At 41.7% G+C, this 16,238-nt stretch overlaps 1 protein-coding gene across 15 annotated transcripts in view; it reads right to left on the bottom strand.

Annotated features, from left to right (window-relative positions):
- The window catches only part of Ncapg2 (non-SMC condensin II complex, subunit G2), a 74,402-nt gene that overhangs the window by 44,983 nt on the left and 13,181 nt on the right, over positions 1–16,238 (bottom strand). For 9 of the 15 annotated variants that reach the window (XM_087554006.1, NM_001427667.1, XM_087554003.1 and 6 more), the window contains 10 exon segments: positions 15,438–15,532; positions 13,981–14,050; positions 11,670–11,756; positions 10,246–10,338; positions 9,073–9,198; positions 8,312–8,491; positions 7,259–7,411; positions 5,401–5,623; positions 5,080–5,183; positions 1,913–2,086 (listed from right to left, as the gene is read on the bottom strand). In XM_087554006.1, coding sequence (XP_087410132.1) covers positions 1,913–2,086; positions 5,080–5,183; positions 5,401–5,623; positions 7,259–7,411; positions 8,312–8,491; positions 9,073–9,198; positions 10,246–10,338; positions 11,670–11,756; positions 13,981–14,050; positions 15,438–15,532 — 1,305 coding nt within the window. 15 annotated transcript variants of the gene reach the window in all.

Genomic DNA, 16,238 nt, shown 5'->3' with positions numbered 1-16,238 from the left:
CTGGAAAATATCATCCTGAGTGAGCTAACCCAATCACAGAAAGACATACATGGTATGCACTCATTGATAAGTGGCTATTAGCCCAAATGCTTGAATTACCCTAGATCCCTAGAACAAATGAAACTCAAGACGGATGATCAAAATGTGAATGCTTCACTCCTTCTTTAAATGAGGAAAAAGAATACCCTTGGCAGGGAAGGGAGAGGCAAAGATTAAAACAGAGACTGAAGGAACACCCATTCAGAGCCTGCCCCACAGGTGGCCCATACATATACAGCCACCCAATTGGACAAGATGGATGAAGCAAAGAAGTGCAGACCGACAGGAGCCAGATGTAGATTGCTCCTGAGAGACACAGCCAGAATACAGCAAATACAGAGGCGAATGCCAGCAGCAAACCACTGAACTGAGAATAGGTCCCCCGTCGAAGGAATCAGAGAAAGAACTGGAAGAGCTTGAAGGGGCTCGAGACCCCAAAAGTACAACAATGTCAAGCAACCAGAGCTTCCAGGGACTAAGCCACTACCTAAATACTATACATGGACTGACCCTGGACTCTGACCCCATAGGTAGCAATGAATATCCTAGTAAGAGCACCAGTAGAAGGGGAAGCCCTGGGTCCTGCTAAGACTGAACCCCCAGTCTATGGGGGGAGGGCGGCAATGGGGGGAGGGTTGGGAGGGGGACACCCATAAGGAAGGGGAGGGGGGAGGGGGATGTTTGCCCGGAAACCGGGAAAGGGAATAACACTTGAAATGTATATAAGAAATACTCAAGTTAATAAAAAATAAATAAATAAATAAACAATTAAAAAAAAAAAAAGATCTAATTGTGGAGGACACTACACTTTGAGTATAAGACAAAGAGAAATCAAGCTGGAACTCGGCTGAAGACTTCTTCTTTCGGGCTGGCTTGCTATGCAAGCTGCTGAGAGGCAATCGATGGTCTTTCCCTGCAGTCGACTCTGAAAGCAACAGTACTGATGTGTCAGGCAAGATATATGCACTGGTATAATACTGCATAAGTGTTCTGGAGACAACCAACCACTTTAAAAACTGGCCAAAGCCATGGTCACACTACAATCCTAGTGGAATTAGGATTCTAATTCTTCTGCTTCTTCTCTGCTGTCAAACTGCTTCCTGAATCTGCGAGTTCAAACCCACAGACTATTGCCAGTCTCAACCTTGGGCAAAGAAAGCTATTTTTGAAGTAGGCATCAATTAGTGCAGAGACTCATGACTAGTTAAAGTACTGAAATTGACCGTTGAATACTCAGCCATAAATGGAACATGGCCATCAACTCCTTCCCTACCAGGGCTTAGAGAACATTATGGAAGAGGGAGCAGGGGGAAAAAAAGCAAGACTCAAAGAACACAGAAGACTGCTGTTCTCTTGACATGACACAGCTGTAGCACCGATAAACTTATAGAGGCTGTGGTTAGCTGGACAAGTGCATACAAGATTGACCCCATCAATATCCAGCATGAAATGAGCTTATGAGATTCCACTCCTAGTTTAGGAGTTAGTAGCAGCTGGATCAAAAGTCATCTTTCTTATCCATAATCTGGTAAATAAAGTGGCACCCATATATATGTACACAAGTAACCTTAATTAAACTCAAGAGATAAAAAATTCTTAAAAGACATAAAGAGGTCACGTTAGGAAGAAAGGGCTCAGAGAGTGTGACGAAAGAACAAGAGAAAAGAACAGGAGCAGTACATAGCACCATAAAGGAATTAAATTAAACCAGAGTACGTGTTTACAATGCATTTATATTTAATAAATCTATATTTTTATTGTTATATGCCAAAATAAGGGCCATGACAACCTTCCTGTCCTATACAAGACAGAACTTCTAAAGAGGAAACCTGCCACCCCAGAACAGCTTACTCTAAGAATGGCCCAGACTTACCTTGAATACCTTCAGGTACTCTGGAAGCACAGACGCAAACTTGTTAATGGTATAAGCTTTGGCCTCTTTATTGTTTTCCAGACTCCTGTGGATATTCTTCCAGAGGATCACGATGATTTCTAGCAAACCTGCCATGGATGCAGTGTCATTCACTGACAACGTTTTGTCTAGTACCTAAGACACAGACAATGTTACTGTGAAAGAATCTAATAAAAGTATTAAAAGTACCATCTTCAAAAGCACAGCTCAGAATTACAGACACAAAACAATATAAATAACACAATGTCAACTTCTATAGTACAATAAAATTTTCTTCACTACTTTAGAACCTATCTAGACTAGGAATGTAGATTTATTTCCAAATTCCATCCAAGAAATAAATTCTAAATTAACTATATTTTTTTAATGAAAGTCTATATGAACTAAAACTTTTCTAAACTCAGAAACTAATACTCTTTATCACACACCCCATGCAAATGGGATTACACTGCACTACAAAGTAATTGCTAAGCACGGCTGTACAACTTTGGCCTGACCCGTAGGCACTGACTGCTAGACACTTTCTGAGGACATCAAGATATAACTCACAGCTGGAAGTGACTAATGGTAGTCAGCAATCACTAAAATCATAGGTTTCTTTGGCTTATTGAAAACAAACCTGACTATATGTTCCTATTATGCTGGTAGTACACAATGATCTCATACCAGAATGAACAGGTGCATAACAAAATCTGTTTCCAGAGCTACTGATTAGACCTGGTTTGTGACTTGCCTATTAGTGATGGCCCATGGAGATACACATGAGATGATCGAAGTAACTTCCTAATGAGTACAAAACTGATCCTGATTAATAAGAATACAAAAAGCAAACATACTTTCTGCCTAGTAGCTATGACAGTGTGCACTAAATGCTCTGAAATGTAATAAGGCCAATCAGACTGACAGAGCAACCTGCTAGTGGCTTGGATGCTACCAGAAGCAAAATGTAACAAACTGATCAAAGTTTTCCTTCTGGCTTAACCTTACCTTTTCTGCACTCTAACTTTGTGAACAGAAAACCTAAATGGAGCACACTTACATCGATAATGAGCATTACAGCATGTGGTCCTTATGTAATACCAGTCTAAGAAACACAAGTGGTTTATTTATTTTAAAGTAAACCACAGAAGCTCAATATTTTAGCACAGCAGACTCATTAAAATTTATGAAACCCACTCTTCCCCTTTGAGAATAACACTTGAATAATGTACTAGGTTCTTAAGTAATGGTTCCTTATTTTAACAGGCTAGGCTATAATACTTTAGCAATACCAGGCTGCTAAGTAATAGTTCCAATGTTTTATTTTAGCCAAGAATATCTTTGGACACTAATAGATGGCCATTCGCCATGGCCCTGGCAGGGCTGAAGTATGTAGACCACGCTATTCTTGAACTCACAGAGATTTATCTGCCTCTACCACCCATGGCCTGGGATTAAATTTGTATGACTCCTGGCTCCATGAGCAAATTAAAAAAAAAAAAAATTCTTTAAAACCACGGGCACAGTGTAGTAGTGCGTGTTTATAATCCCAGCACTCAGGAGGCAATAAGGAGGAGTGAGGAAGACTGTCACAAGTTTAAAACGACCCTGGGACTCCCAGGACAGCTAGGGCTACATAGTGAGACTATCTCAAAAACAAAGTAAACTATTTTAGCTACATATATGTTCTAAATGTAATTATGCCACAACTTATATACATTTTTCTAATGTGAGTTACAGTGTAGATGTGTATTCTGAACCTCTGTCAATCTAGAATGAGAATTATATAGCAAATTACATGTTTTTTTTTACAATGTACAATGGAAATGATTGTCTTTTTTTAATGATAAAGAACTTGACCTAAAAGATACTGCAAGCTTTCACAGTAGTATATAGCTATTAGTAACAAGGTTAAAAAATGTCTTCAATATTTACAAAATGTAAAACATTTTCAAACCAAATTCATATTCTCTTTTGCAAAGTCATTTTCAATCCTAGTATAAGGCTGCAGTGGCCCGCAGCAGGATATATGCTCACCCGCTTCTGCCAATGCCAACTATATCATGTGCCAGGCTGATAAGTAGATCACCTACACATGAAATCACAAAAGCTACATTGCAACCCAGCTAACTGCCCTGGAAAAGCTTCACACATGCTATCTACCATGCAGCAGAAGGGACTCAAACTCTACCCGACAGCTCTGAGCACATGAAAAGGTACTGGTCAGCCAAGGTATGAACATAAAGTCACAATGTTCTGTATTCTCTTTTCCTTCTGCTGCACACCTACTTTCCATAGATCTTCAGCAGGTTTTACTGACAATTTCACCCCCGCCTTGCCAAACGGAGGGACGAAGAGAAAAGGGGTGGAGCTAGCTGCCTGTCATGATGCACTAAGGCAGATGCACTGAGATAACCATGACACTGACATAGCTCATGGAAGAGGCAGTCTGAATATTGCCTACTCTGTCTAGACAGGTCATAGGGTAGTAGTAGCAAGCCCCAGGACATAGTCATGTAGCAAGCAAACTAGCTTACTTAAGCAACTTTAGCAAAGGAAATTTTGTTTTGTGATTTTCTTCTATAGGAAAAATTTCTAATCTATTTGGGGACTGCAAAAAAATAAAAAAAATAAATCCCTCAAGTTTGACTGTGAAGTGACTATACATAAGATACTGCTTGAAAGCAGCAAGTGTAGTCAAGTCTCAACTGGCTATTAGTGGATATTTTCAGATTTACTAAAAGACCAGCTAATTTAAGACAATTCTACAAAAAGCTAGCACCCAGAAGTTCATCCCCATGTTTCTAGAACTCCGTGTTAGTGACTCTGACAGGCACCAGCTCCATGTCCGAAATCTAGCTCAATAGTGCTACACCCAAGATGAACTGAACAGAGGGGGCTCAGGGCAAAGAAATATGGGACAAGGTGCCACTAGTAAGAACACTCTTTACAATATCCTACCACATTCTAAAAGTTAACTACAAAAGATACACCACAATTCTTTAAAACATATAATTTATGACTTATCCAAAGCTGTACCTAGGTATCTTTATTGAAACAAATGGGAAATAAAACATCCTAACAGCCTATGGAAATGATACCAAACCAAACCCTGCTTGTCTTTACTGTGAAGCAAGAGCAACACTTACACTGGCGTTCTCCTTCTCGCACTCCTTATGGGTCTCTGCGCCCTCTCTCAGGGTCCTCTGGATACAGGCGTTCAAGCAGTGACGGATGACATGGATGAGCTTTGCTAAAGTGGTTAAGAGAATCAACAAATAGATGTATCATCTATAAAATTAGCTTTCCAATTAGAAAACTATAATCTCAAACAGTAAAGAGTATCACCTTAAGGAAAATCACTAAGGGATGCCAGAGAGCATGAGGCTTACTGAGTGAGAACACTGAGCATCTGGACCATGCACTTTGTGGGAGAGGCAGCGAGACACGAGAGAGGCAGAGATGCAGACCTATGTTGGTGCTGGCGGTGTGCTCATGGGCGTACTGATAGAACCTCCTGGCAGCTGCACGGTTCATCTGGATCAGGGTGACACAGCGTTCACACCACACCTCCTCTGGCTGGTTGACGGGCAGAAAAGAGTTGAAGATGAGGCTCACCAGGCGCCGAGACACAGGCCGAGAATCCATTTCCAGGCGAACCAAAATGTCCTCCATTGGGCATATTTTCCAAAACTAGGGAGTAGAGGAGGAGACATGCAAAAGAAAACAAGCAGTGGTTCCTATAATCTTGAAAACTGCTAGTTTCCAGACTATAACCAAAGAACTAATTGTTTTATACTCAAGAAAAATCCTTTCAAATACCTATACCATAATTTACATCTTAAAGAAATGTAACATGTAAGGTATATCATGAGGCTGTGGAAAGGCCAACTATGATTCCTTAGCAGCATGATTCATGCACAGATGATCACTTCTACATATGTAGGTTTACTAATCCACTAACTGATCTACAAACAGAAAGATAAATTTCATCTATTAATAGGTTTGATGTGAACACCTTACTCATCTGTCTTAAGAGATCCACACCATCCCCCTCCCTAACACTCTAGGACTGCTAGCTTGCTCCTGGTACTGTGAGCACCCTCCTTGTCCAACTTGGAAGCTCACACAATACAATCACATACTCCACAAGAGACACACATTAGCACTGTTTAGGGTGGTGGCGTGTGTGTGTGCGCATGTGTGTGTTTTAAGTCAGGGTCTCAAGTATCCTGGCCAGTACTTTGTAGCTGAAGATTAACTTAAACTTCTGGTCTTGCCTTTACCTGAATACTATAATCACAGGCATACCGCACCACACATATTTATGCCAGGGATTGAACCCAGGCCTATGTGTATGCTACACAGGTACTCTGCCAACTAAGCTATCACCCCAACTCTATCATAGGCTTCTAGCACCTGGGCAGCTCCTCCATAGAGCCCATGTCTGTCCTCACCAACGCACACATACTTCTTAGCCAAAAAGTTAAGTCCAGAGAAGTTATACACGCGTACAAGGTACAAGTTGTCACTCTGAATGGCACACGAGCAGATATGTGGGTAGCAATGCCCCCAGCAATGAGAATTTCCATGGACAGACAGGCACACTAGCCTTGCACTCCTGTTAACCTTGAAATACTCTTGTCTCAGTGATAAAGCACCTGCCTAGCATTTATGAGGTCCTGAGTTCAATTCCCAGTATCAGAGAAAAAGGGTTATTTTAAAAAAAAAAAAAAAAAAACTGAATTGGAACTGGAAAGAAGGAACTTTTATGTCCTCTTTACGGTGTCAATAAATTGGCCTGTGCCCAGTGGATGTTTACCACGTTACAAGCAATTATTTTTTAAAAAAAGGCAGAACCAGCTAACCATTGCAAGTAGTATTTAGGTCCTAAATATGTATAGATCCATCAAATATTTCAATGTTTTTAACAGTAATAAAAAATGCCAGGGGACCTGCAGGATGGCTCAGGGGACAAAGATGCTTGTCACCAAGACTGACAACCAGAGTTCAAGCTCTGGAACCCACATGGTAGAAAGAATCAACCAACTCCTTTAAGTTCTCCTCTGACCTCCAAAAACATAATGTGCACACATGCCCCATCATACATGAAATAATGTTTAAAATTATTAAAGATGGTTACTTATATTAGTCTTTGCAAAGTGAAACACACTACTTCTAGAACCTTTCATGTAAAACATAAAGCCAAGTTTTCTGACCACCTAGCAAATACATTATTAAATTGATTAAAATGTAACTGAGGTCCTTCTGTTGGGTGGTGACGAACGTCCTTTGTCTATCTCAGCTTCTCTTAACTTGTCCTCTTACCTTTGCAGCTCTCACAGCCTTGACCTTCAGCAGCAAATCCACAAAAGCCACCCGCACTTTCTCTGCGTTATCATGGAGACTGTACCTGAGCGATGGCAAAAGCTGTTCTAATAATGGGTGGCTCAGTTTGTTATCCAAAATAATTGGCAAACACTACAGAGAAGGGGGAGAGGAGAAAGCACTTCAAACCAGAGCACACCGATAAAACATTCAGCTAAGAGGCAGCTCAGATGATACTGAGTCCGACTCTTGGCAGACACCACCTTCATGAGACTGACTGCACATCAAAGGCACGCTCTGGGACTGGTGAAACTGCTCAGTAAGACATTCCAAAGAGGCAAAAGGGAGGACTTGTGCAGAGCTAGAATACTATGCCCAGCCCCAAACTAACACTACGGCAACTAGACATTTTATAGAGAAAACACTTTTCTTTCAAACAAGGTCTCTAGGCAACTCAAGTGTCTTCAAACTCAGAATCCTCCTGTCTCAGCCTCCAGAGTATTTCTGCTGTTATAGGTCTTGGCCACACACCTAGCTAGACAATACTTTACATTTAGATTTTAAAAGCTTAGTTTGGAGACTGAAGAGACGGCTCAGCAACTAAATCACATACTGTGCTTGCAGTGTTCCCAGCATCGTGACAGGTATCTTACAACCACCTTTAACACCAGCTCCAAGAGGATCAAAGCCTTGGCTCCTCTAGCTGAGGACCTTACTCAGTCCCCAGCACCGACATGGAGGCTCACAAACATCTGTAACTCTAGTTCCATTAGACCCAACACTCTCTTCTGGCACTCATGGGTACCATATAACACATAGTCAAAATACCCATATGCATAAAATAGTTTTAATTTTTAAAAATAAAATTCTACAAAAAAAAAATTTTTTTTTTTGGTGTAGAAATACAACTATAGTATCAGTAACATTTTCCCTCCTGAGTAGGATAATATGTAATTTTCTATTACTTTCCCCTTCTATTTTCTACAATATCCTTATAGTTTTACAAAACTATTGTGTAATACAATGTTACTTTTACACCTTTAAAAACCCTACCTTAAAAACAGAACACCGAACATCAGCTGAGCTTATATCAAATGCCAGCTCCCCTGTGACTTTCTTCAAGAGGTCAACAAGAATGGTGGGGGGCATCATTTCCCAATATTTAGAAGTTATTTTACAAACACCAAGAATGCCAGTGGAACGGACCCATGGATAAGGATCTTCTAAAAGGCTCTAAAAGTAGGAGAGAAAAAAGATGTATAACTCTTAAATTATTGCTTGTGCTACATATTAGTACTCTGGGAATTTAAAACTTAATAACAGATACTTAAGAGTTGCAGAAATTGTGGCCACACAATCCAGTGTCTCTAGGTCTGAAGGGGTGGTTCCAAGATGCCTAACCCGCAGCTGCTCAGACAAAGCAACGCAGCATCGACCCATGCGTCCCACATAAGAGTTGTATGAGTAACTATTCTACTACACTGTTACAAACTACAGCATGAAATAAAAGCTGCACATGTTCAATCAGGCCACAATGCTATAAAGCGGGAGTGGTAGAGACAATCTGCAAGTCAAAGTGCTAACACATGGCTACTGGGAGCGAGGCATGCATAGCTTTATCCTGAAAACTACATAAGCATATATAATGGGATGTCTCAAGAGTGACTAAAGAGAGGAGGGAGAGTGTGGACCTGTGCATCTGGAGATGTGGGCAGAATGGGTACTCACTCCTCTGTAGGGTGGCCCTGCTTATAAGCAATAGCTCTGAGGCACACAGGTTAGCAAGCAGTGAATGCCCACACAGCAATACCTACATAGAGTTCTTCAAACTGCTTCTGAATTTCACTGTCCATCTCAGTGGCAATGAAGTTTGGATCTCTAACAGGAAATGCTTCAACAAACAACAATGCAGCATTTGATCGAACTTCAGAATTTCTGGCCTATAAAAATATAGGTACTTTTAGAAGTTCAGAGACTGTTTCCAAGCTAATATTTCCACAATTTCAGTAAAGATTTATTTACAAATGAAAGACAGTTTTGGGGCTGGCAAGATGGTTCAGATCTAAGGGCACTTGCACCTCAGTTTAACAACCTGAGTTCAATTCCAGGAACACACAGTGGAGAAAACTGACTCCTACAGGCTACACTCTGCCCTCCACATATGCTCCCACTGCCTAGTAAATAAACAAATAAGTTGTAATAAAAATGAAAACATAACTTTAATCTTTAAGTTAGCAAAAACAGGCTGTGGATGGATATAATTTGGTGGCAAAGTATCCACTTTGCACGTGTAGGGCACTGGGCTCTGCCCTTGGCATCACAGAAGTAAATAGCCAAACTGTGAGGTCATCCTTAAATTAAACCCAACTCTCAGTTCAGTGTCAGTAGATATTAAAGACCAGTTTTCTCACTTCGAAGCTGTATTTGATTACACTTTTAAATTTTCAGACTATAAAAAAGAGTAGTGATGTTAAGAGATTATTAAGAAGTGGTTGCTGCCTTCTAATCAAGCAGAGCAGTTTGTGTAGACCTGGGTGCTCATCAGAACGCTAACTAGTGTCTGTCTTCTGCCCTCATTACAGGCATGAGAGAAGAACAGGCGGGCGGGGCAGCTGTTACTCTGCCCAGTCCGTGCATACCCAGTCACCCTCTGGACTGGATTTCATAGCAACTGTTTACTAAGTACTGAACTGACCTGCCTTTACTGTTAAGTGGATCAAAGACATGCTCTTCACAAAGGTTAAAAACTGAGAGCAGGAATGGTGGCACATTCCTAGAGTCCCATCTACACATGAGGCTGAGGCAGGGGGATCACTTGAACCTAGGTAGTTGGATATGGAATACAGTGACAGCACAGATCAAAACCATAAGAAATGTTGTTCTGAAATCCCATAAAACACTGTCTCCAGTCTCTGAGCTGCCTTCTGTATCAGCACAGGATCAATTCAAAGCACATCGTGCACTAGGAAACACCAGTAAGATGTTACCTTTAGTCCTCTCCACAGGATGGGCTTATATAACCTATACAGCATCTCTTCCACTCCCTGACGGACTTTCTGCTGGTGAAAGTAACTCAACACCTAAAAGAGAAAGGAAACAAAGGCAATACAGTTATCTGTAAGGCATCTGAGTCAGATGTAGTGGTGCACTGCTCAGGAAGCTGGTGAGTTTGAAGTCAGCCCATGCTACGGAAGAGTCCGTCTCAAAACAAGCACACACAAAAGCTCGAGAATGGGAAGAAAGATTATTCTGTCCCATCCCACCCCTGTGACACTTACAACATTCTCTGGCAAGACCTACAACAGAGCCAAGACAACCTTGAATACAACAATCAGAAAAAAGAAGTCATAGCCAAAATAGCAATCAATGGCTCTGAATTCTAATGCCACCCGGGCTCTAAGACCTACACCAGTGAGACATGCCTCGTGTCACACTAATTAAGAGGCTGAGGCAGAAGAAACCAAGACCCAGGAACTCTAGACCATCCATTAAGACCCTATCTCAAAAAAATAAATAATATGAAAATTAATTTCTAGCCTACCAAGAACCACATAAGTTCCATAGAGCTCTGACAGTAAGGACAAAATGGAAGCATGGACACTGCTAAAAGGGGCTCAGGAGCAAGGCTTAGCCTGATTCATCTTCACTCAAATGCTCTTTGAACCAACTACTGGCCCAGCTGCTTAGCCCTTTACTGCCCAACAGGATCAGGTTTCAACTCTGCTGCCCACCAGGGACAGGTACCAGCTCTCTACCTGAAAAATTCATACAGAACCAGCATCTATTCAATACTCTTTATAGCACTGGTTTAAATGAGATACCAAGCTCTTCCCAAAAGTAATAAATTACAAATAGACCTTCCACTTTCTTTGATAGAATCACCCCACAATTCTGTATAAATGCTGGAACCTGGAAACAATCAGATTTGCCTTGTTATTGGAATCCACTCCTCCAGAAAATGTATTAGTAAAAACACTGAATTAACTACAGCATGGGTATGGTTTTCTTTTTTTTTTTTTTTTTTTTTTTTGGTTCTTTTTTTTGGAGCTGGGGACCGAACCCAGGGCCTTGCGCTTCCTAGGTAAGCGCTCTACCACTGAGCTAAATCCCCAGCCCCGGGTATGGTTTTCTGATGAAAGATTTCATTTTCTCTGTAAATCTTAGAAAATCTCTCTCACTACACAAAGCACTTTCCATACAGTTAAAGCACATCCTGGCTGGCTTAATGACAGTACCATTTCTTTCCTCACCCACCACAGGGCTGCAGCAGAACAAATGCCAAGTTAACAAATATCAAGATTCTAAGAAATCCCTTTGCCTGACTGGATGAAATTAGGAATTTTTACATTTAGCCAAAACACTTATCCACAAATAGAGCTCACAACTGGTGGCTCAGAGGTGCCGCCCTTACCTCTCGAACTTTGGAGTGCACTGGAGACCTCCGTGGAAGGTGGATGCCGTGGAACATGAAGTCCTGGATGCAGTCATTTTCAATGGTCTGAAACAGTAAGAGCAGTAGCAAGCATGGGTCACTCAGGCAGCCAGTGAGCTGGAGACAGAATCCCCACCCAGCAGGCCTAAGCTCCTCCCCCTGTTCAGAGGAAGCCTGTGCTCTTCTGTCAGAGCTGCTACTATGTATCTATTCCTTTAGTTTCAGTATAAAAGAGGACACTGCTTCTACTTTATCTGAGGCAACAGTGAACCCCAGCATCATTAGAAAACAGCTCACATTACTCAAAATACAGACAAAAAGAACTTAGGCCAGACAGAGATCTCAAAAACGTTATACTGTCCTGGGAACATCACAGGCTTGCACCTGTTTGAAGAAACTCTCCACAAACACAGTGGAACTGCCTCTACAGAGGAGGTCAGACTCCAGAGACTGACATGGGATCTTCTGGGGGCTTCTGACAAGTGCCAGGGAAGGAGTGTGAGAGACTCCTTGACAACTCCCAATGAAAACAAGTCACAGGGAAAAACAAAAAAAAAAGATAGGTCCAACCCAGTATATGTTACCCTACACTCCAGGGTGCAAGGACCCCACAGCATTAGACAGAGACATAAATACTGCTATCAATATCATCTTGAAAATTTACCTTCCTTGAAGTTAATGATAAGCCTCTGAACGTGGGGTAATGCCCTATCTGACCAGTGATGAGACAGGAGCTATGCCACATGTCCTGGAAGCTACATAAAGACATAGAGGAACTAAACTGGAGCTTTTAGAATATGGTGTTCCCTTCCACGGGCGCCTCCAACACATCAATGGCACAGAGTTAAGGAGGACAGCAATAAGCGAAGCCATGAGTGCAACGTTTTTATCCACTTGCAGCCAAGCCAGACAACCTGAGTACTGACTCCTGAGAGCTGTCCTCTAACCTCCACTTCTACCACGGCAGACATGCACTCACAAAGGCTAAAGCAAGAGGACCATGACTTCAAGACCAGCCTAAACACACACAAAAAAAGAAGGGGCAGGAGGAGGAAGTAGGGGAACTGGAGAAATGGCTCAGGGGCTGGGAATGAGTACTGCTGTTCCAGAGCCCTCAAGTTCAATTCCCAGCACACATGATGTAAGGCAGCTCACAACTTCCTGTAACTCTAGCTCCAGGGGATTCAATGTCTTTGGCCTCCACAGGCCTAAAACTCAATGTAAATAAACCTACAAATAAGCACTTCTACAGATACGTAATTAAAATAACAAATAAATAAATAAATAGAAACGAGCAAACAAAATAATGGAGAATAATGCCTGGGCTCTGCCGTTTCACCACACACACTTAAGACAAGACTTAAAAGACTACATACACGTAAAAGACTACACATATTTAATCTACTTTATTAAAATTGTCCAAAGAATATTAGCAATAAAGACCACGTATAAGCAGGCAGAAAGGCAGTGTGGACAGAACCTGCACTAGTCACTGTCAGTTCTCCAAAGAGAAGAGAAGAGAAGAGAGAGAGAGAGAGAGAGAGAGAGAGAGAGAGAGAGAGAGAGAGAGAGAGAGAATACTTCTGGATGGAAAAGCACAGGTTACAGCCTGAAGATGTAGAAGGAAGAGGCAGATAATGGCACGGCACACAGCTGATGGGCAGCTGATGGGCAGCTGATGGGCAGCTGATGGGCAGCTGATGGGCAGCTGATGGCCTGGATCTTAATGCAGACTGTGAGTGAGACTAGATCTCCCTAACACACGCAGGGCTCACTGTGCTCAAAGTGAACGTCACGGACCTCTTACGATAACATAACCGATAGAAGAGGCACTAGGGGGTCCTCAACAGCACCATCCACGGAAAGAGAACCCAAACACAAACACAGTTTTTCACTTTCAAGTAGCCAGAATAAAAACAAAGAAACCAGTCAAATTACATAATATTATATTTTGTTTAGCCTAGAACATCCATCTCGCAACGAATCTCCCTTTGACTAGCCACATCCCAGCAACCCAATAACTAGAGGTAACTAGACAGTCTAGGCCCAAAGACAACAAAATAAGGAACACAAAACCCACTGACTTCTCTGAAACTGTGCATCCCAGCAAGGTGATAGCTGGGGCTGTGCCTCAGCACGTGGGCCACAATGAGTCGGCCTGTCATACTTCTATCGGCATGACTAATCAATCAGCTTTATGTTCAGGTAGACTAAGCACAAGTTTTAAATAGCCCACCCTTGGATACTTAAGTAACTAGAATACATTAGATGTTAAATAAAACGAAAATACCTCCAGTATTTTTCCCGAAGCCTTTTTCCAAGCTCTGAAATAAATTTCTGCAATGTGTACCATCAAAGACCTAATTTAAAAAAAAAAAAGTTAATACATGTTTAAATAATTTTACTGTATACCACACTTCAGTTACTCTCCTGTCTCAGGAAAAGGAATTGATACAGAATATGGTTCTACAAACATCTGCAATATTACCTACCTGAAATGGAAAGAGGAAGAGACAAAACAGGGTAGAGGAGCTGGAATAAAAACTCCTCCTTAGCCAATGTTACCACCAACCCTAACCCTGACAGCACAGGCCCAGAATTAAATTCTACAGTCAGAACTTTTCAATATGGACTGACGAGAGAGCTTCCCTGGTAACGGCACTTTCTACCAAGCCCAGTGAGCTGTCGATACCTAGACCACGATTGGTGGGAAGAGAGAACTAACTCTTGCGAGTTGTCCTCTAACCTCCACATGTGCACTATGTCATACACATACCCACACCTACGCCTCCCCAAACACACATGTGTGCCATGGCATACCCCACCCATACGTACACCTCCCCAAAACACAAATAAACTTTAAAATATTAAAAACTTTAAATACTAATTCTTTACATATAGAAAAAGATACACCAGGATTCAACTTTAAAATCATCTATGTTTAGAAATTAGTTCAGCATAAGCATTTTACAAAGGAAATGTGAGGAAGCAATCTAGAATATACCAAGAGCTCTGCATTCACACTAGAACCAAATCCTCAGTGCTTACACGGCTACCTGACACTAAGGGATTTACTAACCGTGGCCTACCTCAGCAGGAAGGAAGGATGTCAACAGAAAGCACCCAAGTGAATGCACGCTCTGCCTGGCAGTCTGACTGCTGAATACAGGAAGCACTAGGTCTAGAGCTGCAGACCCGTGGTTCCTCCGACTTACACCACCGGCTCCTCACGGCAACCACAGTTCAGCCCACACTCATTAGACGGTGTACCCTGTACTCAAAATGTCCCCTCAATACTAATGACATGAGCTTTATGTAAGACAAAAGCTATAACTGTCATATATCTGCCTAAAAAAAAAAAAAAAACCACCACTACTTTCTGTTCCAGAGTGAGGTAGTAGGACCACATGGGCCCAGAGACTAGAAATCAACCTGGGCAGCAAATACAGCCAGCCTCCTGAGGGAAAAGCAGAGAACTAAAAAAAAAAAAAAAAACCAAGATCTTAATCAGTATGGGAGAAATGCTTAGAGGAAAAAGAAACCTACCTAATAATACAATAGTGAATAACACGATGTATTTTCTAAAGCTTTCATTTATGTTAATATAAACTGTAATGGGGAAGCTAAAGCATTTAGACCGCTGTGTACTGACAGCCTAGATTGGGCTATACAGCAAGACCTCCTTACAACACACACATGAAACACACAAAACTTTTAAAACAAGCCAAGAGAACCTCTAATACTTACTTTTGTAATCCAGGTAACTGATTTTTAATGGTGTCATGGATCATTTTAATAAAGTCTATATTCCAACTAAAGAGATAACTAAGAAATCTTCTTCCCTGTAAATGAAAAACAATGAGGACAAGCTGGGCATGGGAGCACACACCTATAATCCCAGCTACCCGGGAGGCTGAGACAGAATAGGACAAGGTCAAGTCATCCTGGCCACACAAACATCATCTCAAATAATAAACGACTTAATGAAACTGTTCTAATATAAACAAGTATTTCTTTAATACACCCAAAGTCAGCTACTTATAAAAATGAAGCCCATGTCACTGTCATTTGGCAAGTTGGCACGGAGGTTGAGCTGGGAAGTGCTACAGTGGCCCTAACAGCAGAGGGGCTACAGACATCCCTCCCTCGAACAGAGCAGCACTGAACATCTGTCTTCAAAACTCAGAAACAGAGCCATACGAGGTTCCACCACAGGTCTACAGACATTTCATTCTCGCTATCATGGAGAGTGGATGATGCAAAACCAAAGAATGCCTGAAATCTTTGTTTGACCCCACCATAAAACTCTTTATTGCCACCAAATTCCTAACAATCCTTGTGCAAGCCTTGTGCTTATCATCTTTCCAATAACAATAGTAACCATCACGGGGAAAGCAGCCCTCTCCACACACATCCTGTACCACTGACAGATGCTGCTGCTTCACTCAAGCCATGCCACGTGCTCATCCCTGAAGTCTGAAAGGGCACCTGCTGCTCTGGCTATGGAACAAACACTGAGGTTTCAGATTCAGAGCCCGTGCCCTCCAC

Source organism: Rattus norvegicus, chromosome 6 (genome assembly GCF_021556685.1).
Source record: "Rattus norvegicus strain SHRSP/BbbUtx chromosome 6, alternate assembly SHRSP_T2T, whole genome shotgun sequence".
Classification (NCBI taxonomy): Eukaryota; Metazoa; Chordata; class Mammalia; order Rodentia; family Muridae; genus Rattus; species Rattus norvegicus.
Note: the sequence above shows the minus strand (reverse complement) of the source record. Positions and strands in the feature narration are given on the sequence as shown.